This window comes from Ictidomys tridecemlineatus, chromosome 5 (genome assembly GCF_052094955.1).
Source record: "Ictidomys tridecemlineatus isolate mIctTri1 chromosome 5, mIctTri1.hap1, whole genome shotgun sequence".
Taxonomy (NCBI): domain Eukaryota; kingdom Metazoa; phylum Chordata; class Mammalia; order Rodentia; family Sciuridae; genus Ictidomys; species Ictidomys tridecemlineatus.
The window spans coordinates 100,793,401-100,818,023 of record NC_135481.1 but is presented as its reverse complement, the minus strand read 5'-3'; the positions used below and the strand labels follow the sequence as shown (position 1 = coordinate 100,818,023).

The 24,623-nt window shown below is 39.7% G+C and overlaps 1 protein-coding gene across 37 annotated transcripts in view; it reads right to left on the bottom strand.

Moving 5' to 3' along the window:
• Nucleotides 1-24,623, bottom strand: part of Nrxn3 (neurexin 3) — a 1,549,271-nt gene that overhangs the window by 1,076,224 nt on the left and 448,424 nt on the right. For all 37 annotated transcript variants that reach the window (XR_013439170.1, XR_013439171.1, XM_078050614.1 and 34 more), the window contains one exon: nt 24,359-24,520. Coding sequence is in view for 35 of the 37 variants with exons in the window: in XM_078050614.1 (XP_077906740.1) it covers nt 24,359-24,520 (162 nt within the window). In the remaining 2 variants the exon portion in view is untranslated. The remainder of the gene's footprint in view (nt 1-24,358; nt 24,521-24,623) is intronic.

Below are 24,623 nucleotides of genomic sequence, written 5' to 3'. Positions count from 1 at the left end.
TATTATCATAGTCTTCTTTCAGTCAGTGAATGCAAATTACATTTGTAATAAAAATTAGTATCACAGTCCAAATATTTAGAACTTAATAAAAGAATATACATGGTTTTATATGCAAAATCTTAGGTTAAAGATTAAGCATTCTTTGCTTTCCAAGTAACATGTCAAAATCATAGAGAAATAGGGACTCTTCCATTTAGAAATGTAATCTCATGTTCTCAAACACTATATTAACTCAAATATTGGTGTAAATGAGACCTCGGATTTGAACCAGGAGAGGAATACCTTTTACCTGATCATTATGTTATCTCTGATGCTTAGCACAATATCTGATATAACAGAAGTAGTTCATACATATTTAATCAATTAATCATTGAAAGTTGTTTATGCAAGCTGAATAATTTGATGATCTCAAAGTTTCTATCATGGTCAAATTATTTCTTCCGGTTGCCTATAAGGAGGGTGTAGCATCAAATTTTACTTACTACTCACAAAGGAGAAAAGCAAAACTGACACTAATCTTGGAAGAAAAATATCATTGTACTTATCCTGAAATTTTTAGTTGTTGCCTATGCATTGCTAACTTAGTCTAGTCATTGAATTGAAATTAGTTAAGAGCAATCTGTCACGCTATTAGATATCAGGCTAAACTGCATGATGTTGTTAATTTATCTTTTTTAAAAAAAAATCATACACCAATCAAAATAAATGTTTTTTAAACTATTACAAAAAAATGTAAGAAAAAGACTTACATGGAAAATGATCACAGTAATAGCTATAAAAGAGTAGGTCACCCAAATGGTCCACTAAGACCATGAAACAAAACTTTGTGCCTTTCCATGACAAAAAAAAAGATAGGAACTGTTGGTCGGACTGATTTGAGTGTTCATCACTCATCTGAAGCTGTAGGGAGATACAAGCTTTCTTTTCTTCACGTCACCACTCCAGAAAGTGGGGAGTGAATGTGTTTGGGAATAGGGTTTTCTATGGAAACAGCCTCTTGCAGTAGTTGGTACCTTTGTTTTCAGCTCACTGCAGTTACCATCTATGCTTTGGGGATTTGGTTGTGTTTTGCTTTATCTTCTGCATGAGAATTTGGGCCTGTGATCTTCCCATGTACCCTGACATTTCTGGAAAAAATAGTATTTGTGAAATACTGGGGCTGGGTAACAAAGTTCTTTGAGGACTGGAAGAAGTACAGCTATTTTAAGTGAAATAGCTACTGATAAAGAAGAGTCCAGCTCCGAACTGACACCTGAATGGGAGGCTTCTCAAGGAGATTAATAGAATAAGAAATGAGGCAGGAAATGTGAGATTTATACCCTCTTGGGGTCTCTTGATTTTCAGCAAGAAAAAGGAACTTGAAGTGGGGAAGGATTGGGGGCATATGTTTTACAGAGTAAATCTCATTTACACCATATTGAGTTGGTTTATGCTACATTACTTGTTTACTGGCAATACCAAAAATTGTCAAGGTTGCAAGGAAATGGGAATATGTATGATTGGTAGGAAGGTAAATTCATACACAGCTTTGGATAATAATTTGCCTGAATCTGGTAAAGTTAAAGCTACATCCAGCTTATGACTCTTCAGGGAATTTCACTTCTAGTTATATGCCCTAGACAAACTCTGGTACAATGACTATAAAACACCTAACGATGTTTGCTACAGCCTTAACTATAATACTGAAAACAACATGAATGTCTAGCAACAACAGAAGAGGCAAGAATAACTAAAACATAGACCACTAAGTAACAGTTAATGGGAATGAATGAAATCGGCTTGAATCCACATAGATAAATCTTAAAAATGTTCTGTTAAAAAAGTAAATTGAACAAAGATTTGTACAGGATGATACCATTTACATAAATGCTAAGCACTCCAAGTGTCAGATGTATTGCTGCAGACATACACATATAGAGTTGGATATTAGCTCCTGAACTAGGAAGCTACAGGGCAACTGCAACATAGCTGTTTTCTACAATACCAGCATCTTTCTCAACATTACCAATCTATCTGAGCTGGCACGATAATAAAACTTATTTTCTCTTATCATTTCTCTAGAGATAACTCAAAGTTTCCTTTCTTACCCCATCCCAAGTGCTAAAATTAGCTTAGGGCAAAATTAAATCATCAAGGATCCAAGGGACCTACCCTAGAGGTGCTGAAAGCTTTCCAAAAGATAAAGATGTGATAAATGGAATGTGCTGGGCTGGGAAGTCCCCTGGATCTCCACGTTTGACTCTCTTGCTAGTTCTCTTTCCCTTGGTTTATTTGTATGTGATAGGCTCTCAGGAGAACCAGTCCTGTCTCTGGCTTTCATATCGAGAAACAAACAGATGCCAATCAGCCCTTTACCCCTCTTCTCAAGTTTTGTTGCTATAAGATGATCCCGGACTCATTCTTAAGTGAGGAATTCTCTCCTAGATGAGAGAATTCTTGCCTAGATGGCCAAGTGATAAAGAAGGGGAGTCTGATCTGACTTGATCTGACTCTCCTCTGGGCTGTAAGTCAGTTCACAGGACAAGGAGGCCAGCAAGACTTCAAAGTCACATTTGGTGGAGAACATCCTATCTAATGCATAAGTGTTTCTCCCCAGCCAGGTGCCACCAACTTGGCCAGCACTCTAAATGTTCATTCTCCTACACTAAACACCTACTGTGCTGAGAACAAACACACGGCTACCTTCTTTTTGTTTCTCTAGTTCCATCATTGTTGCACTCCATCTGACAGTTAAAGCAGTGTGTACTACCCGTAAATACAGATAGCCTTCTCCTCCTTTGTAGTGGAAAAATATGAAGATTGAGGCATGTATCTATGGATACTTCCAACTAAGACACTGAACTGAGACAAAAAGCACAACTTATATCTTGATTTAAGTAAACCATTTTAATGTGACCTGGAAGACATAAAAGTCATCAGTGTAGGGCTAACAAGTCACTTGCCTCTCCAGCCTCCCTCCATGGAGAGTCTATAAATACTGAGCAGTTTATACCCTGTGGGCCAATTAAGGAACTTTTATCCACCACACACACTACTAATGGATCAGCAATGGAACCACAGCTTATTTTTCCCCAGCCACATAAACACTCACGATGTGGTAAGAAATGTTAATCTTCACCAAAACTACCTGGAATCATGCCCTAAGCATAAAAGATTCTATTTTCCCTTATGAGTACCAATAATTCATTTAAAGATACAACTGAAATAATGCTGAGGGTCTCTCATTTTTTATTTTAGATTTCAATGTGTTTGGAATAGGGTGCATTAGGCAGGGCTCCATGGATTAAGAAATTTCCTCCATTGCTTGCAGAAAAAACAATCCATGTCTACAATGTATTAGAAGTCCCTAAACATCAAACACTAACCTCCCTTTATAATCAAATATGCTTGAAAGAGGCTTTGACTATATCAGGCCAGCCCCTGCTTTGTTTTAACCTTAAGTCAACAGAGTTTGATTTCAGAGACCCTGAAGGCTCTGAATTCCCTCATTCCTGAGCCAATCCTGAAAGAGAAAGGAGGCTCTTGAACTACATCTGCCCCAGTTTCTGAAGGAAATAAGTCTGCAAACCTAGAGGCACTCATGAGCTACAGGCTCCCATGTGGCCACTGGGTCACAGCCACTATGCTCTGTCACAGGACCCACCACAATCCTGAGCTTTGAATAATTGTCATGAATGTGCTGCCTTAGAGTTTCACTTCATTCAAAAGACACCGAGACAACCGTGAACTTCAGTCCTGGACCACAGCAAGCTTTCTTTGGTGTTATGGACTGAATGTGTGTGAGCCCCCCAAATTCATATACTGAAGTCTTGATCCTCAATGTGATGATTTTTTAAAGGTGGAACTTTTGAGAGAGAATTAGGTCATAGAAAACCCTTGTTAGTGGGATTAGTGCCACTAATACACAAGAGATGGTCTCTATCTTTTGTCATGGAAGGATACAAGAAGGAAGCCATCAGTAAATTGGAAAATGGGCCCTCACTGGACCAGATCTACTGGTACTGTGATCTTGGACCTTCCAGCTCCAGAACCATGAGAAATAAATGTTTGCTGCCTAGGTTGCCTGATCTTTGGTATTCTGTTAGAGCAGCCTTAACTAAGACACTGGGAATATGGATCTTTATCTAGATACCTACACCCCTAGCTTGACATGTCTCTTGGAACCATGTGCAGATCTACCTATAAACTCCAAGTGCCCAGCCCCCTCCTGAGGCTTGAACCATTGGACTGCCTTGGGGCCCTGTAAAGTGAAACAAAATCAAAACAAAACAGAAACACCAAATGGCCCCTGCAGCATGATCAGCTCCACTGGCCTCTGTGAGACATTCCAAAGCATCCAGGCTTTGTTCGTTGTCTCCACTTGTGGGTTCCTTTGCCACCACCAATCCCCAGCAGGGCTAGCACCTGGAGTTGTTAATTTATGACAGGTGACTTAGATTTCAGGTCACAGGATTTAACCTGCAGTACATTCAAATTTGCATAAGGATAATGGGCATTCTACTACACTTTATGCCAATATGCCCTGATGTGGTAATTAACCACAGAGCACATTTACTGATAAGCCATTCATTAGAGAAAAACCTGACAACTAGCAGTGTTACTAGAGTCCACAATTTTCAAATCTCTTTCAGAAATGCTTTTTGCCTGTAGAGACTAAAAGCTAGCAAAAATCACAGAGCAGTCACTCTCAAAGCTATTTTCATGAAATTTCTGTTATGATAATCAGAAGAGAGAACTGGTTTTATAGATTTTATTTTTATTTTCTTCTAAGCTTTCTCTTAACCTTAAATTCCTTTCATTAAGACATTACAATGGTAGAAGCATTGGCTGCTTTGTCCTTCTGAAGCCAGAATTGGCTCATTCATTCACATAGGAAATTTGTTTCCATGAATCAATACTTTTCTAGTAGAGGGAGGAGCCCAGTGGGTGTGGCCAATCCCCCCCACCAAATGCATTGAACACTCAGTCTTTTTTCTAGCAAGAAACGTTTCCACCTCCAGTCCTTGTTCTTAGGAGAAAATTTCTCTTAGACCATGATTCCCTTACTTATTACATCATTATCAACCACACAGAACATGTCCAGTCTGCCTTAGCTGTGCTAATTCAATGGCTAGACATGACTGTGTGCACTTAATAAATGGTAGGTATGGTGGCTGGCCCCCAGGATACAAAGGTAAATAAGATACAGACTGTTTTTAAGGCACAGAGAATCCTTTGATGTCTTTGACTGATCCTTGGTTCTTCATCACTTGCATTTGTATTCCTGTTAAGAGTCATTTGGTTGAGTTCTTTCTAGAGAACATTTAGGCAGAAATATTAGATGGAGATGCTCACAATATTCCAATTCATGGTAGTCTTTCCCTTCCTGCAAGTCTTTAGTATGAATTGTTTTACATCACTGATTCTACCAAATGATATTAGCATTTTGTTATTTTTCTTCATGATTAGATTATGCAAGTGCTTTGTATATGTAAATATTTTCTCACCAACTACATCTTTAGCTGCCACAACCCTTTGTGCAATAAAGGTACAAAACAGGTATGATGGCAACCTATGAAAGGAAAAAAAATCCTGTCATATGACTGCTAAAAAGCCATGGCCTTCCACAAACGCCTTCAATTGAACTGAACACAACTGAATTGACATTGTCATCTCTATATTCTTTGGTATCTTAAAGTTACAAATCTAGGAGGTTTGTGTTTCCTTGGCTAAACATATAATCATATCCCTGTAGTTTCATCCATCTTCAACTGTGACTTTTAAATCATTGAAATTCATAATATCAGTAAATTTTTTTAAACCTTTATTTTATTTATCTTTGTGTGGTGCTGAGGATTGAACCCAGGGCCTCAAACGTGCTAGGCGAGCGCTCTACCACTGAGCCACAACCCCAGCCCAACATGAGTAAATTTTAATGATAATCAATTAGAGAAAAGAGAAATATATATACAAAATATGAATTATAGAAATATTGCATAAAGAAATGTATCTTTAAAAATTTAGAGCAACTCAAAGTAATCCTATAAAATATTTTTAGCAAGACTTCTTATTTAATGAATACATAAGAAATGTTTGGAAATTATCCCAAGGGATGTTGTTTCGACTTTCATGTTTCTTTTATTTTTAGCTTCTCCACATCTACTGGCTCTTTTGTCTCTGAATTTCAAAATGATGAAGACTTTTTGATTCAGAAGCAAATGAGAATGAATACCCATGACATCTGAATTAGCTGCAATGGTACTTTGAGTTCTCAGCTTACCTGTCCTTTTTCACACTGAACCCTGTTGACAGCACCACCCACCAAATGGCTCCTGCAGCATGAAGCTTAGTACTCTCTTACCATCCATGGTATCACTTGGTCTGGGTATTCTTTCACTTATTTGTTCACTTCTTGAAATATAAGTTACTCTCAAAATCTTTTAAATTTTTAAAAATCATTATTCTTCTGATTCTTTCATGCCTGATTTCATCAATTTCATTTAATTAAACTATATTCCTTTTATTCTGGTGACAGTTACAGCTCCAACTATTTAAACCTAAACCTGATTCCCAGGTAACACAGATAATTCCAATTCAACAGATCCAAAATAGCCATTTCCCCAGTAAACCTGCCTCTCCTCCAGCATCTCTGCATTCAATTTATGTCACCCAAACAAAAAACTGGGGGCATGTCCCTACCCCTACCTCAGTCAGCTGAAAAGTCTTACTAATTACTTCTAGGTTGGTCTTCTCATGCCCAGTTTTGCCCACCTACACGATAAAGCCCTAGCTCCTATGCACACACATATTTCCAACCTTACATAAGGTCACTCCAGCAACACTGAGCTCTGTTTCTATGAAACATGTTAGCACACAGAAAATACTTAGAAGGGTTTTGGCATATATAAGAACTTAATAAATGCTAGGGGCTATCACCACCATCCACTCCAACACCCCTTATTTTATTACCAGTTGTTCACACTTACCATGCAATTTCACATTTTTGTTGTCTTTGCTATTGTTATTCTTTCTCTCTGGAATTGTTATATTTGCCTAGCTCCTCACTCTTACAAACACATAAATAATAAAAGTTTTGCTAAGGCTCTTTCTCCTTTAGTAAACAATTTCTAACATCTCAGATAATGCTAAATGTCCATATCTGAGGCCTCAGGTATAAACTTGTGAAAAATGTGTATATACATATATATTTTCTATATCAAATGTAAATTATATATTATATACAAAGCTCTATGCCCACCCTCTCTCATACACTTATATATACAGCATAACATGTTGTATTGCAATTATCAGATTTTCCTTGCCATCTCAATTAGAGCAAGAATCAACAAATTACACCCTGGGCCAAATGCATTTCCTGCCTCCTCCTCTTCCTCCTCCTCCTCCTCCTCCTCCTCCTCCTCCTCCTCCTCCTCCTTTCTCTTCTCCTTTCTCCTTTCTCCTCCTCCTCCTCCTCCTCCTCCTCCTCCTTTCTCTTCTCCTTTCTCCTCCTCCTCCTCCTCCTCCTCCTCCTCTTCCTCCTCCTCCTCCTCCTCCTCTTCCTCCTCCTCCTCCTTCTTCTTCTTCATCTTGTTACTGGGAATTGAATCCAGAGGTCCACTAAACTTCATCTACAACCTTTTATTATTTTGAGTCAGGGTCTCAATGAGCTGCTGAGGCTGGCCTGGCCTGGAACTTGCAAACCTGGTGGCTTCATTTTCCTGAGTAGCTAGGATTACAGGGGTGTACCACTGTACCTGGTCCACTCCCTCCTCTTATAAATAAAGTTTTATCAGAAAAGAGAATGTTATGATTTAGATATGAGATGTTCCCCAAAAGCTTATTTAAGACAACGCAAGAAAGTTTGGAGGTGAAATGATTGGGTTATGGGAGCCTTATCCTAATCAGTACATTAACCCACTGCTATGAATTAAGAGGGTGGGAAACATAGGCTGGTAGGCTGTGGGTCAGTGGGGTAGGCCCTTGGGTTTTATATTTTATCCCTGTTGAGCCGTAGCTCTCTCTGCTTCCTGATTGCCATGTCCTGAGCTGCTCTCCTCCTCCACACACTTCTGCTATGATGTTCTGCCTCACCTCAGCCCCTGAGCAGTGAAGTCAGCCATCTATGAACGGAGACCTCTGCAACTGTGAGCCAAATAAATTTCTCCTCCTCTATATTGTTCTTGTCAGGACTTTAGGTCAGAGGGTGAAAAAGCTGACTAAACCACCGATACACCCATTTGTTCTTGTGCTATCTATGGCTGCTTTGATGCTACAAGAGCAGACGTTGGCAGTTGTGATAGAGACCATGCAGCCCACAAAATCAAAACGATTTGCTGTCTCCTGCAGAGTTTCTCAACTTCAGTACTGTTGTGATTTGGGAGTATATAATCCTTTGTCACAGAGGGGCTGTCCTGTGCACTGTGGGAAGCACTGTGTATCAACATGCCTGGGGTTATGGCTTCGATGTGAGGTGTCCCTGAAAAGCTCATGTGTGAGCCGGAGAAAATTCAAGAAGGTTTAGAAGAGAAATTATTGGGTTTTGAGAGCCTGAACCCAATCAGTGAATTAATCTTCTGATGGGCTTAATTGAATGGTAACTAGAGGCATGTGGGTGTGGCTGGAGGCGGTGGGGCATGGAGGGCGTGGCTTTGGGGTATATATTTGTTTTTAGCTAGTGGAGACCTCTCCACTTCCTGATCATCATGTGAGTTGCTTCTCTCCACCATGTTCTGCTTCACCTCAAGCCCTGAGAAATGGAGCCTGCTGTTTAGTGGACTGAGACCTCTAAAAATGTGAACCCCAAATAAACTTCTCCTTCTCTACCATTGTGCTGGTCGGGTATCTTAGTCATAGCAACGAAAAAGCTGACTACAACACCTGGTGTTTACCCACCAGATGCCATCAATGCCTCCTACCCTCTGCCACTCACTGTCCCTTGACTCCCTTCTAACTATCCTCCAACTCAATTCTATAACCAAAAGAGTCTGCAGACATTGTTTAATGTTCCTGGAGTCAAACTTGTCCCCAGTTGAGAACTGCTAACCTCACCCTTTATATAAAAAGTAGCCAACCAACCCCTGACCTCTAGGACCCTCCAGGGAAGAAACTGCTCAGTTCATTTTGCATTCCAAACACAATGCCTAGAACATACCAGAAGTTCATTAAAAGGTATTTTAATCAGTCATTTAAAAGTAATTTAGTAATCATGAGACACCATAAAATAATCTAAACTTCCTAAGAATTTTCAACTGGAATGGGACACTAGTGATCATAAAACTAATACTCAATTTTACAGCGGAATTTTGCTGCCTTTAGCATTTTAAGCACCACCCATAAGAACTGTTACATAAATATATATGAAGAAAAGCTGTGTTAAGAAAAATGATCTTCATCACAACCCATTTGATTACTAGGAATTTAAAAGATGTGAAATCACGGCATTCATATTTCATGTATGCATATATATTTTATTTATTCATGAATTAGAAGTTTTTACTGTGTCTATTAAGAAGTTTCATAAAACTCTATAAAAAGTCTATAAGATGACATTATCCTCATGTGGCAGATGGGATCATTTTAATTGTGGTCAAAATATAATATAGAGAAATAGTAGCCTCCTTACAGTAAGTCAAGAAATTTGTTTGAGGGAAATAAGTTGCTTTCCACCCTATAATAAACGTATAGCATATTTGACACTATTGGAACTACAAAAACTTCTCTACCTTTAATTGTGTATGGCCGAAAAGCTAATGAGTGACAACAGGACATTCTAAGGACCGAATGAATGACAACATTGCTAATACGTATTGAGCACTCAGTATGTGCCAAACTCAGGTGACAGTTTATTACATCATCTCTATCTGATCTTCCTAACAACTTTGTGTAGTAGATACTATCAAGATGGCCTATATTGCAGATGAAGAAAGTAAGTTTCATAAGAAGCGGCAAAACTTAAATTTGACCCTGAGTGCCTACTTCTAAAGTCTGAACACACATACACACACACACACACACACACACACACCACACACACACACACATCTTATATAAATGTGCTTGTAATTCAGAAGTGAGAAAAGACCATTGTTAATGCAGTGATCAGTCAAGCAGAGGGGCCAGGAGATATGTCCTGGGAGAGAGGGAAAGAGTCATTGTACTGTCATGTGTAACTAATAAAAATAAATAAATATTAAAAAAAAAGAAAAGGAGACATCCTTGGCTACAAAAACCAAAGAAACATGTTTTAGAAGCAAGGATTTGAAACATAGTATTAGAATAATATGGAATGGTGACTCTGATCCACTATAGGAAGAATCTATAGGGAAGTGGCAGCAACATGGAAGCCAAACTATAAAGGACCTTAGCTAGGAGGCTGAAGAAGGAAGACGAGACCAGTGGACACAGGTCATCCCCCAAAGAACAGTGCCAACAGCCAGTTGGTACCAATGCAGAATGTAGAGAAAGGTGGAGAGAAGGAGGAGGAGCACCCATTGTTACACCACCATGGGCAAGGCGAGGCAGAGGCGGGCATGAAAGCCCAGAAAGGAAAGAACAGAAAAGGAGTAAGGACCTAACAAGGGAATTGCCAGTGGGATTTCACCATTGACAGCCACTCTTAGGGAGAGGAGGAAGAAGGAGACTGAGAAGGAAAAATCCAAGCTCACTCCAGGGTTTCCCACTAGAGTGAAGAGGTAATGATGGCACAATCTAGATCACAGATGGCCACACCCCTTGCTGCCCTCTTAGCACCTGCCCAACCTTTCTTCTAGAAAGGACCTAAACCAGTCTATGCTGGTTCTCTCATATTTCTTTTCTCAAACCTCATAACCTTCTTATTTTTCTTCTTTCTCTACCATCTCCTGGAAAGAGGCACTATTTTTCTTCCCAGTTCAAGAAGGCACAGGTCAAAGGAGGAGATTTAACAAGGGAACAGTAGAAGCAGCACATGGAAGGCAAAGGTCAAAGGTGCAAGAGAAAAATTCTATGGATCTGCTGTACAAGGTCCAGATAGTTAACAGTACTCTTGTACACTTGCAAAATTGTTAAGGGGATAGATTTCATGTAATATGTTTTCTTTTTTTTTTGCCACAATTGAAAAGATTAAAAAGAGAAAAAAAATATGAGATGAAGAGAGAGAGAGTTCATCAGTTGACATTGCCTGGCCTGCAACATTATCTAGTCACAGACATTTTGTTCCTCTCTCTACCTCTCCTGCTGGGCCACTGCCATGTGATCTCCTTGACTTTTCTTGAATGTGCCAAGTTGTCATTTGCTTTGGGTCTCTTCTGTCCCTGTAGCTTGCTCTGATTGGAATGGCCTCTTCCCAGAGCTCTGTGTGGCCGACTCCTTCTGTCATTATAGCTCTCAACATCATAATCCCTGCACCATCTTTCCCTGAACACCCAGTTGAATGGAGCCACTCACCCTCCCATTTTTCTCTCATTTCCTTCACACCACTTGTCATTTTCTGAGAATATCTTAATGAGTTGTTTTCACATTTATTTTGAGTCTCCTTCAGCAGAAGGCAGATTCCATTAACTCCGAGACCCTGTACCTATAGTCATTTACCACATGCTCCAACATGTATGACTGATCTTTCAACAGAGCAGGCATTCCATGAATATTCACTGCACCAGAGAGAGTGATTGAGTGGCGTGCTGTTGAGAAAATGAATATAAGCAGAAAATGGAACTCCAGGGCAATACTTCTACAACTGAAGGTCATTGATATTTATTAGTTTTCTAAAGAATATTTTCAATTCAGTCATGAGCAGGACATATGTTTAATTCTAGAGGAACTATTTGATCCATTTAAATCCTGATCCCTGCCTTCTAGAAGCTCAGTTTATTGTGGAGACAGGCAAGCACAGATCATTAAAATACAAGGTAGATGGGCTGGGGTTGTGGCTCAGCAGTAGAGCGCTTGCCTAGCATGTGCAAGGCACTGGATTCCATCCTTAGCACCATATAAAAATAAATGAAATAAAGATGTTGTGTCCAAATACAACTAAAAACGTACACACACACACACACACACACACACAAGGTAGACTATAATGACAATTACATGATGAAGTTGTGAACTGAGGGTTGTGAGATGTCATAATACAGTGCTTCTAACTTAGGCAAGAAAAAAAAATCAGAAAGCAATTGTACTGAACTATGATGGCTACTGAAGTTCAGAGTTTGGTATGCAGATGTAGAGGGTCAAGGGTCAAGAAGTAATCATGAGGTGGAGATGAGAGAAGTGGTACATAGGGCTCTCTCTAAGTTTTTTATTGAGTCAGGAATGAGCCAAGGTGCAAAAAGTGAATAGGAAACAGGGTGAAGGAGATAATTTTGAGTCTGTATCTAGTTGAGGGGGTAGAACAGAAGTGAAGACCAAAGATAACCAAAGACAGAGGAAGCCATCAAAGAGGCTAAATCCCCCAAACACTCCCCCTGCCATAAAAAGCGGGGGTGGTGTTGGGGCTAGTGGGTACTACTTACTTGCAGAGAGGAAGAAAAGAAATAGTCCTAGAAGCCAGGAGGAAAGAGGGTACCAATGAGTATTTCCAAAGATAACTCTAGGGGAGTGGAGATTGACTTGTTCAGCAAGGCTAAGCTGCACAGTTTCTATTTCCTACACATAGTATTAATTCGACCATATGCTGATATTGGCTGCTGAGGGCACAACTGAGGGAAAGGGAAGGAGGGGAATTTTATTGGTTGATAACTGGTGTGGAATGTTGCTGCACCTTATGCTGCACCTTCACTGATTTTTTTCTTTCGTTTTTTTTCCCCTTTTAATTTGTGCATTTTAATTATACACAACAGTGGGATTTGTTATAATATATTCATAGGTGCATACAATAAGATGGTATAATTTGATCAATTTCATTCCCCAGTACCTCCCCTTTCCCTCCCCTTCCCCCCATCCCCTTCTTCTATTCTACTGGTCTCGCTTCTATTTCTTTTTTTTAATTTGTTCTAATTAGTTATACAGGACAGTAGAATGCATTTTGACACAGGGTACACAAATGGGGCACAACTTCTCATTCCTCTGGCTGTACCTGGTGTAGAGTCACTCCAGTAATGTAACCATACATGGAAATAGGGTAATACTGTCTGTCTCATTTCACTGTCCTTCCCATCCCCACATCCTCACCCCTCTCCTTACTCCCCTCTGCACAATCCACTTTTCCTGGCCCACCCTCACTATGGATTAGCATCTGCTTATCAGAGAAAACCTTCACTGATTTTTGAAGTGGCAAATATGCCTGTATCTACCCCTTGCAATTTCTGCAGAAACTAGCCGTGGCACACATCCACATGGGGTGTGGAGCCCAAGGTTACAGAGGCACCATAACAATAACGGAATAATCATTTCTGCATTTGTAAAACAATTTTTAAAAACATTAGCTAATTAATTAGCTCAATGATTGTTTTATGCCTGTAGGTAGATGTGTACAAGGACTAGTTTTGTTTTTTTTTTTAAATCTCCTTTGAGGCATTTGAAGACACAAGAGATTTTATCTCAGTGGGAATGTTGTGGTAGATTACATTTGCTGTAAATAAGTGACATTTTTAGAAAGCAATGAGTTCCACTGTATTTATCCTGAAGAGGAAAAAAAAATGCAAACCTAAATAAGAGAATCCCAAAATCAGACTGAAAAGTCATAGTAAGTCTGGGGCATTCAAGTCAAATAGTTCCAACATCACAAAAAAAATATTGAGCTGAACAAGAGAAGAGATGTGTAGCACATCTCAAGATGAAAGTACTCCTCTGCCTGGCGTTTACATTCCTCTCTCTGATCTCATAATGAAAATCATCCCTCCATTAACAGGTTGAGCAATATCAATTTGCTCAGTCAAAGTGGGAAATCAAGCAAAAACTACCTTCTCACAAGGATCAATGAATGGCAAGTTGGAAGAAATAGGTAATTGTGTTCAGTCCCCAGAAGGACGTTTTTTTACTTGATTGAATGACCTTTTCTATAAAGTGATAGTGAGAGGCCCCCTCCTACAGGGTGCTTAACCACAGAATCACCAGCCTTTTCTCAGGGAGTTTATTTCTGTTTTCATGTCACCACCATATCCTAAGATTGGGTTGGCAGAGATGGTAGCAGGGGCCTTGGTGGCAGCATTTACTTCTGAACTCCAATGCCCTTAACCATATGAATGAGCTTGCTCTAAAGTCAAATTAGTGATGATCATAGAAGTAACCCAAAGTTATTGTGAAAATTAAATCAGGGAATATGTGTGAAGCACCGAGCATAGTGTGTACACATATTTCATGGGCATTCACATCACTCTGTGCTCAGTGATCATAATTTCTACTGGGGCTATTACCAGCATAATTGCTGTGGTTGTGATGGTTTGGAAGCAGTTACCAGTGAAGGACTGAGGAAAGGGAAATAATTATACATGACTAAGAGATGATGGCAAGGCTGGGAACCTCAACTCCTACCACAGGGCAACCCAGTGACATGTAAAGTCAACCTTTGGAAATTAATGAGGAAAGTCCTGGTCAAATCAATCAAACCTTTTTTTCTTTTTTCTTGTTCACAGCTCATTCACTGAAGGGCTGTAGAGTCTAGGTGGAAGGCAACTACAAAAATCAAAAGACCATCTATATATCGGATGTTCGAGACTCCACTTAGATGTCAGTCTGTGTGGATGACTTGAGTGTCAGAGAACTCATTATTTTGAGGCAGTTTTGGACAGCTGTCATTGAAAGTTCTTTCTTGTTTTGAGTATCTAGCTTCCACTCATTAGTAATAGTTCTTCTTAAGAGTACATGGGCCACATTTAATCTCACTTCAGTCCTTTCTAAGTAGAAAACCCTCAACTCCTGGATGTAGTCATCTTTTTGTTCCCCCCCCCCCTTCAAATTAGTGGACCCTCAATCTTTTGGTTAACCCTTTATGTTAGCATCTTGAATACCTTCATCTATTTCAGAACTCAGTTCTAAACATGTTCTGGCCTGTCATTTAGTTCACATTTTAAAAGTTGGTCATTGATAATTGCATGGAACATTCCCCATACTCATACTAATACACAGTGGTAATGAAACTTATAAATAGTATTTGCTGGGATTTCTATTTTTCAAACATGGTTATAAGCACTTTACAGGTATAACTTTAATTGATACAATAATTCTCTGAAGTATGTATTATTTCTGGCCCCATTTAGCAAATGAGTAAAGTTAAGTTAGGTAACTTATCCCACATTGTACAACCAGTAGGAGTGGAGTTGAGCTTTACAGCCAGGAACTCTAGCCCCAGAGACTGCTTTATTAGCCAGAAAACTATACTGCAGAGTGGTCAGTGCTTTTGTTTTACAGATTACATACACATCTATGAATTTGGGATCAATCACTTAGGCACATATTTTTGATACTTTCTAAAAGTTCTCTATCATCCATAAAGGTGATAAGCCTTTTTTTTTCTGTGATCTCAAACTCCTAAGATAAATGTCCAGTAAGACAGAGACTTATTCCAATAGGAACTTCCATACAGGTCAAAATAGACCCACTGATCAGGACCCATGGGTATATTTAACTAGATACTCAGTTTCCTTATATCCAACACCTATTTTCCCATCTCATTGATCAGAATTACCTGCCACAGTACTTACCTGACACATCAGTATAATACTACTGAATGGATGTGACATTTTGGTTGAACTAACACAGCTTTTTCTTAGTAATTATAAATCATGGCAATCATGTTTATCACTCTTTTCTCTGACACAGCCTTATATCTGCAGTTAATGCAATCTAAAGTCTCACCTAGATTCCAATTAAGCTCATGTAGATTGTGTTATCTACATTTTTTTCATCTCTAGTGTATGGATGCTCTTTTATTCTCTGCCATTCCTCAAAAGCCACAAATAAGCTTTCAAAAAATCATAATTATAAATTGTCTCTATATCCTGGCATAGCATTCATCCAAGACAGGAAACTCAGGAAACTTGAATTTACAGAGCAGTTAGGTACTAAGATAATAAATATGCCCTTTTTTCCTTATCTTTTTCTATCCAGAGAACCATCTTCTTGTAAAGTGAAAATGGGGTCAAATAGGAATACTCATGATAAAAAGCTCACTGCTGCAAATGACAGAATATAGAGCCCAGACTAATTTCCTCAAAAGAGGGGATTTATTTAATCATGACTAGAAAGTCAGTGGCAATGTAAGTTGAAGAATGCTTGATCCAAAGCCTTCAACTTGTTACCAGAATGCACCCCCCGCCATATATATATATATATATATATATATATATTTCTCCATCTGGCTTAATTTCTCTTGTTCAAAATGGTAGCCAGTACCTTTATTGAATACCACCCCAACTTTTTGGCCCAAAGAAAATAAGAGCCTCCTCTGTTTGCAACAGACAAAAGTGCTGAGCCTGGTTGTCACTGATCCTGATTGGGTCATGATGCTCACCTGTGAACAAAATGCCAAATGCCAGTGAAAGAGAAATCCCTGATTCAGTTTGAGATCCCATACTAATGGAATTCTTTGTGGAATGAGTGCCACTAAGCCACTGGGTTTAAAGTAGTTGGGGAGGGGAGCAGAAATCAAGATATATTTATCACAAGAAGGGAGAATAGATACCAGATGATCAAAAGACAATATATTCATTGATCTACTTCTCCAACAACAACCAGTCAACTATAAGCAGCAAATTCTTCTGAATGAGTTTTCTTTGGTATTAATGGAAAAACCTTTTCAAGTATCTTTGAGACTTCAGCACACCTTATACTATACCTTAGCTCCTTATGTACCATTTCCTCACAGCCACTGTTGGCTAAGTGTTCACGCCTGGCCCCTCATCAGACAAGTCTAGAAGCATCATAAATCCCCTATGGATCAGGATTTTATTCCAGTTTCCTCTGTGTCCCAGAGTGCCAATCTCTCCTTCCTTCCCTCTCTCTCTTTCTCTCTCTCATGCCATTCTAGTTCCTTATAATCCAGAAAGTAATCTCTTTTCCAGAAGATCCAGTTTGCCTTCTTTACAAAAACACCATTCTTAAATTGAATTGCATGACATCGCCAATATTTGATATCTTTAACCCACAAAAAGGCAATTTTATGCCTGACCTAGGAATACTATGAGTTTGGTAGCACTGCCATAACAAAGGGCCACAGGCTGGTGCACTTCAAATTTATTTTTTCATACTCCAGGAGACTAGAAGTCCAAGATCCAGGTGTTATCTGGGTTGGTTTCTTTGAGGTCTGTCCTTGGTATGGGAATGGCTGACTGTTTTCTACCTGTCTTCCCAAGGTTTTATCCCTCTGAGTATATCTGTGCCTTAACCTCTTATACAGATACCAGTAGCAAATAGCCACATGCTCAGAGTTAGATCTTCAACACACATATTTGGAGAAATACAATTCAGCCTATAACAATCCAATAAATAGCTCTTGAGATATGGTTTCTCTTTCTTTTCTTCTGGCACCTTTGTCCATTTTGCAGTCTCTGATTCATGTGTCCACTTCCTTCTACCTTTTCAAATGTTGTCCCTCTCTACCTCCTTTTTTGTATTAGCTCTTTCATTCTGCCAAGACATTCTTATCACCAGGCTCATAGACTTCTGCACCTTTTCCAAACACAAGGGAATAAAATCTACCTTGCCAACCAAAACTAAATGACCAATAATTGTTATCTACATACATTTGCAATCAACTCTCAAGAATCGTGTACTTTGGGCTTGGCAGTGATTAGCATCCTCATTCTACAGGTCAAGATGCGGATACCCAGAGAGACTGTATACGAGAGAGGCCCTGAGAGCTAAGTTTCCATTCCGTGGTTCTTTTTTGTCAAACTCTACTGGACTCTCCTAACTTCTGCAGTTGGTTAATTGTAGAAGACATTAAAGAGCAATAAGTGATTCCTTGGCCAGAACTAATTTTGTTTCAATTAATAAATAATGCAATGTGTAAATAACTACATTCATATGTGTGTAGCTGGATATTTTATTAAGCACTTCTATTTCTTTAAATCCCATTTGCTTCCTACGTAAGAATGCTGAAAGTAAGTTTTCTGTCTCTACCAATGAATAATCTGAGGCCTAAGGCAGTCAAGTGGCTTGCTATGTATCAGGCAGCTGGTAAGGAATGAGACTAGGCTGGACCCAGGTCTGGGGGAGTCGTGCTTGGAAAGCCCAACCTCCACTCTTCTCTGAAAATCTCACTCGATCTTTTGCTAAGCCTGGAGCTTCTCAGTTCTCTTAATGCTAAGAGCAGGGGAATGTTTGGATCTAATGCTGTGACCTAAGTGTACCTACTTATAGATAGAGATATTTGTCACCACTGGAGAAATCAGGAAGGATACCAAACAAGACCAGTGAGAAATAGACTAAGGAAAAAGGGAAATAGGGGCAGGGGGCAAAGGATAATGAGGGAAGAAACTAAAAGATAATGCAAAAGTTATACAGGAAGAGATATCAAGGGATGGCATAAGAGATAGCATCAAAAGACAGTGAGACAGAGTAACACAAAATGAGTATATTTATAAAAAAAAAAAAACACAAACAAACAAACACATTATCCCAAAGCCCGCAGGTGCTAGCAATTCAAATAAACGTATAGCAATTAACAGAATTAACACAGCCTTAAATAGCTTTGCTCACCAGATGTGGACTCCTATCAGGGTTCTATAAAATGTAAAGTTATTACAGATTAAACCATTAATCATCTGTTCAGAGACTATCTCTGGCTGCAAAACCCCATTCGGTTTTAAATGGCTAATAATCACAAAGGGATGTGGAATGTAATGTGTGCCGTGATGTTCTCCCCCATCCTTTTTCCTTTAAATATGTGTTCCAATTCTCCTGATTTTCCTTCCTCCCTATTAGAGATGGCATGAGAGTCGAGGGGTGAGGCAGGCCAGGCTGTCCTAATGATCTCCAGCAGCCCTTTGGACTCCCCATGGCAAATAGGGGCACCAGTACACTAAGGGAGAAGTAACAGATTGAAGCAAAAGGAAGAATGTAGAAATAACCAAAGCAAAAGGCACAGAAGGTCCACCACATAGGAGGGTACTGTGATGGGCTTGAGGAGGCTCCTAGTCCTGGCTGATGGAGTCTGTCTTTGTGCAACTTGGCTTGGTTTTCCTCTCCTACTTTGTGCTTCATCCAAACACAATAGCTCAGGAATGCCAAGGACAGAGGAAAGAAGAAATTCACGTCCAGATAGGGAGGGTTGCTGGAAACTGAAATGGGAGTCAAAAGGAAGTGTTTTTTCTTTGGAAACTTTAACATCCCAAGCAAGACTCTGTCCAGTGCTGAAGCTGATGGGCCACTCCTTCCATCCCTGCCCATCCAACCTCCTAAAGGGACATATGCTTTGGGGAGAAGTAGTAGGTAAATTAACTCCAGTTCCTGAAGGATTTAAGGCATAATGAATAAGGTGACAATCTGACAGTGTCACTGCTCTGCTTAAGATCCTTCAAGGGCTTTCCTTACTAGAAATCAAGTCAAATGAAGTGGCATGGAATAAAGCTCTCTCTAACCTGACCCTACTTAAATTTGCAGAGCCATCTCCAAAACTCCAGATCTTAAATTTTATGCTCTGAAGCTAGAAACTCTGTAGTTTCTTCATCCAGACACCATGACTGGCCTACCTCCTCATCCTTGCTCATGCTGCACTGCTCCTCTGTTCTTCCTGTTCCTCCCATTCACCTTCATGTCTCACTGTGAGCATTGTCTCTTCCCTGAACCCAGGTTCTGTGCAGCAGCCCAAAGCAAGTAGGAATGTCTCATTTGGTGCATTAATTGTCCTTTCTTGACATTACCTGCTTACATCTATCTCCCTCTACTAAGCACAAAGTCTTCTAAAGCAGGAACTATACTTGACTCATTATCTTTGGGTCTTGGCACAGTCCTTGAAAGTTGTATGATTTCAGTATTTATTTCCATGGATTAAACATCTGGGTCTCCCCAAAGTTCATGTGTTTAAATCCTAACAGCAAGATAATGATACTTGTAGTTGGGCCTTTTGGGAAAGCACTAGGTCATGGGGTGAAGCCCTCATGATAGGATTAATGCCCTCATAAAAGAGAACCCTGAGAGAGAGCCCTCTGACCCTCTTTCACCAAGTGAGGATCTAATGGGAAGGTAGCAGCTACAAACAGGAGGAAGTCCTCACTAGGTCCTTTCCATGCTGCACCCTGATCTCAAACTTGCAGCCCCCATAACTATGGGAAATACATTTGTGTTTTCTAATCTAACCAATCTATGACACTTTGTCATGACAACCTGATCTAAAGCACTGTTGATCTAACTGCCACCAGATTTTAGGGCTCCAAGAGATTAGCTCATTCAGTCAATTATTTATTCCAGACTTTCTTATTGAGTGCAATATTTTAATGCCAATGACTGTTCCAGGTGCTGGGGAAATACTGAATTAGATCAGACTTTATCCTCATGGGTTCACGTTTTGACAAAGGCACGTTGACAGTGTCACATGAACAACAAAGGCAATAAACAAAGGAATGACTGAGGCTGAGCAGGTGGTGATCCTTACTTTAGCAAATATAAGAGAAGTTGGGCAAATCTTAGAATTATTTTTTTTTCCTGAGAGTCACTTTTCACATGGGAAATATAGAGATATGCAGGCTCTTGTATTCACAAACTGTTTATAGGATACATTAGATAAACATTAGTAATGACTATAGCAAATAACTATTATCATAAATGCTGTTTGGCTTATGCACGTCATTTCCCTTGTTCTTATGAAACATGCAACAGAGGTCTTATGGTCTCTACATTAAAGGCTAAGAAACAGACATAACAGATCAATGGCTTATCTCAGGACACAAAGCCTGTGATAAAACTGCTATTTCTACGCAAGTCTTTGGTTTTAAACCAAATATTCTTTTCATTGTACTCTGATGCCTCCCTCAAAGGTTTTTCTTTCCAGTTCTTTCTAGAGAAGATTCCAACCTATTTCTCTTAGCCTTGCTGAGGCCCATATGTAATATTTCCCTCATATTAGATAGCTGAGGTGGGGGGTCTTGAAAAATTCAACTATTGCCACGACAAGATGTTCTTCAGTCATCTCAGGAGAGTTAAGTGGTCAGTGGGGCCTAAGAGGATTTATCTAATAAAAAAATTATTAATTTATAAACATGTTATTTCACTCAGCAAATATTTATTGAAGCCCACTAAGCACCAGGAACCATTTTTGGAGCTAAGGACACAACAAGAACAAAAATAAAACAGTTAAAATAAAACAGGAAAACATGAAGGGGAACCAGATGCTGACTTTGTGGTATTCCAGGGGACATGAATCCTGTATTTGTAGTGAGGGTGTGCAGAGAACCACAATAGTTTGATGACAACTTGGACACTGTTGTAGTTAAAATGTTCGTGCATGGGTCGAATCCATGGTTATTTTAGTTCCATTTCGGAGTAAAGTAGCTACAGTTCCAAAGATAAAACCTATTCACACTACAAACAAATAAAACAGAATAAAACAGAAATCCCATTGTTCTTTCACCATGTCCCCAACTTGATGGACATGACACTTAAAAGCACTCAGTTCATCCCAGGGCAATGTACAGACTCACAGCAAGAGAGGCTAGAAAATGGCAGAAACAGAGATAGGGAAAGGGAGACAGCATTGTACAAGGACAGGAGAGGCTGTCCTGAGTTAAACAGTCCAGGTGGGAAATTGGGCTTGATCTAGGAACTAAATCCCAACACAACTGGAAGCTCTATCTGTCAATTAATTTGTCAAAGATAAATACTAAGAATAAGAGAATTTTCCAGACTTGCTCAGTCAAATGAATTGTAATGATAAAATGGAAAAAAATAACATGCCAGCACTTCATTTGGCTTCAAGTATTGCTCAAGCACTCAGGCAAAAGAAGATTCACCCCCACCCGGTCCCCCATCCCTCACCAACACAGCCATGCTGCTAATGTAAAGCAGAGATCCGTGGGACTTGAAGTTCTCATTTTTTGCCTATGTTTCCCTCAATATTTTGAATACTCCTTTTTCTAACTTGCATTGAGTTCAAATGCAGATGTGTGCTATTAGCTAAAAGGTGGGAACTTTTCGAATTACTAATTAAGATCGATTTCTATTATGGACACTGATTTTCAGAAAAGGCTTTAACTTTTGAGCTATTAAATGACACTTCTGACAGACTTTTTAAAAATAATTTTTAGTTGTTGGTGGATCTTTATTTTATTTATTTATATGCTGTGCTGAGAATCGAACCCAGTGCCTCCCACATGCTAGGCAAGCGCTCAACCACGGAGCTGCAACTCCAGCCCCTCTGATAGAATTTTGTAGCTTCCTGCTCTCAGCCTGAGCCGTGTGTGTGTGTGTGTGTGTGTGTGTGTGTGTGTGTGCGCGCGCGCGCACGCGCGCGCGCGGGGGAAGATTTTATTTCCTCTAGGTTCCACAGGGATAAAGCTATCAGACACATCTTGTGTTTTTTCTCTGAGTCTTGTTTCAAAATGTTCAGGGGCATCCTTCCTGATGAATTGATAAAAGATTTGGGATTGGGACATGGATCGTTTACTTCAAAACATAAAATAGAGGGATGATTCAATGTTACTGTATAGTGGGGAATTCAGCCTTCCAAGTTATCCAAAATCCCCTCCAGAAAAATGCCCAGCTCAGCGCTGCTGCACTATCCCATGAACCAGCATCACGTGGCCCCCATGCTTCAATCACTCTGAGCCCCGTCCTCTGCAATGGGACTGTAGCAACCATTTTTTTTTTTCTGGTGAAAGTGCAATTCCAAGGTAGTGTGTTTAAGAACCTTTCAGAGTTTGTTAGACATTGAGTAGTTTATACCTTTATTCTATTGAAATAGGAGTAAATCCCAGGGAAGATGCGCTCTATGCCTACCATAATTTTTTCAGAAATGACAGTGGAGTCCCTGAAGCCAGCAGAAGCTGAGAAAGGAAAGCAGTCTTCGGATTCTCCTCTTAATTCGTCCTTCAGATGGAGAACAATACAAAGCTATAATTGGATTTCTCCCTCCTTTGTCATTCTCTCCTTTCCACCCCTTCCTCTCAAATCACACATGGTTTATTGCAACAAGGCTCAGCTCAAATGTCACTTCCTCTCTAAAACTGACTCCCACCTAAAATTTATCTGTTTCCTCCACTCAATCAGAGCATTTAGTCTGTGGCACCGAACACATGGTGTCTTACGCTGTAATTATTCACTTACTGACCTCATCTCTCTTCCTAGATTATAACGTTTTTCCACCATGGAGACCATGGCTTGTGAAGAACCATCCAGTTTTGTTACAGCACATTAAATAAGCACATCAGTGCTTATTTGATAAATTAGGCCATCCAGTAATTCCTGAGTGTGTACCTCCTGTGTGCCAAACAAACCAGACACAATTCCTGTCCTGACCTGGCTCACAGTTCAGTGGCAGGAATGAGCCCATGTACAGTGTCACCTCATATATATCTGCTATTCGACAAACTTCAAATACCCATAATAAGAATAAACCATATGCCCTGAGAGGAAGCTCATAAGATGTCACAAGGGATCTTTATCTATAAGAAGGAACACTGTTAGCTTTTCAAGGAATTTCCCTGGGGAAATGGTATAGATATCTTAGACCATCAGACTTAGCTTAGATTAAACAAAATGTACAGTGTACCGCTCTGATGACACAGTCTTCTGAAAGAACTCTACCAAATCAAGTCTGATTCTTTTTGCCTCCACAATTGACCTTAGAGATTGAACTTACACTTGACTGAAGCTCCTTTGCTCTCAGACACAGGTCTCAACACATCAGCTACAATGGTAATAAATGAGTAATGGCAAAGCCTCACTGCTTTCTCACAGCTATTGCTACGAGCTTTCAGGAAAGAAAAAGAAAAGACAGAAAAGCCAGTTTTTTGAGCCTTAATATTACATTCTGAGAATTTTCCTTCATCTCAAATAATGAGACGCTTGGGAATGCCAGACTTGGCGAAGGTAAAATAATGCATATGTTATATTTTGGGCAAAGCACACAGCCACAAATTGAACCACTTTTAGCTAAAGAATCTCTACCTGCCAAGTGAAAAGCACAAAATCAAACTTCACACATGTCTAGTTCCTTGTGATTTCACAGACCTTTCATCTGTGTTACTGCATTTAATGTATAAAGCACAACCACTGATGGGATAAGATTCTCGGTTAGTTAGATGAGGAAACAGAGCCACCGAGTATTCAAGTGGCAAACCTGAAGTCATCCAAGCAGTTTAAGCCAGGATGAAAAGGCAGGACCCCTGCTTCCCAGTCCAATGTCTTTTCTGCCTCAACCTCTCATCTCATAGAAGATTAGGTGACAGGTGCAGTCATTGATCTAGCAATCTCATTCATTCTTAAACAGTTGCACAGCACATTATAAATAGAGCTGTGTGAATTTTACCTCCTTAAGGCAGCCCATGAAGTTGTTGCTCACAGGTGAGCCCGGCAAGTCAGCGGTACTTGGGCTTCCTCCCACGTAGAAGAAATCATCCGAGCCCAGCATAGTGTAGTCTTCCTGCGTATAGCCCGTCGTGGTAAGAATGCCATCCACAGAGATTGTCACCTGGTGGTAGGACATAGGGACAAAAAAAATCCCAGCAATGACCGTACAGTCCTATCAAAACCTAATGGCTTCCCCTATTTGTGGCATCACTTTTATTAAGATT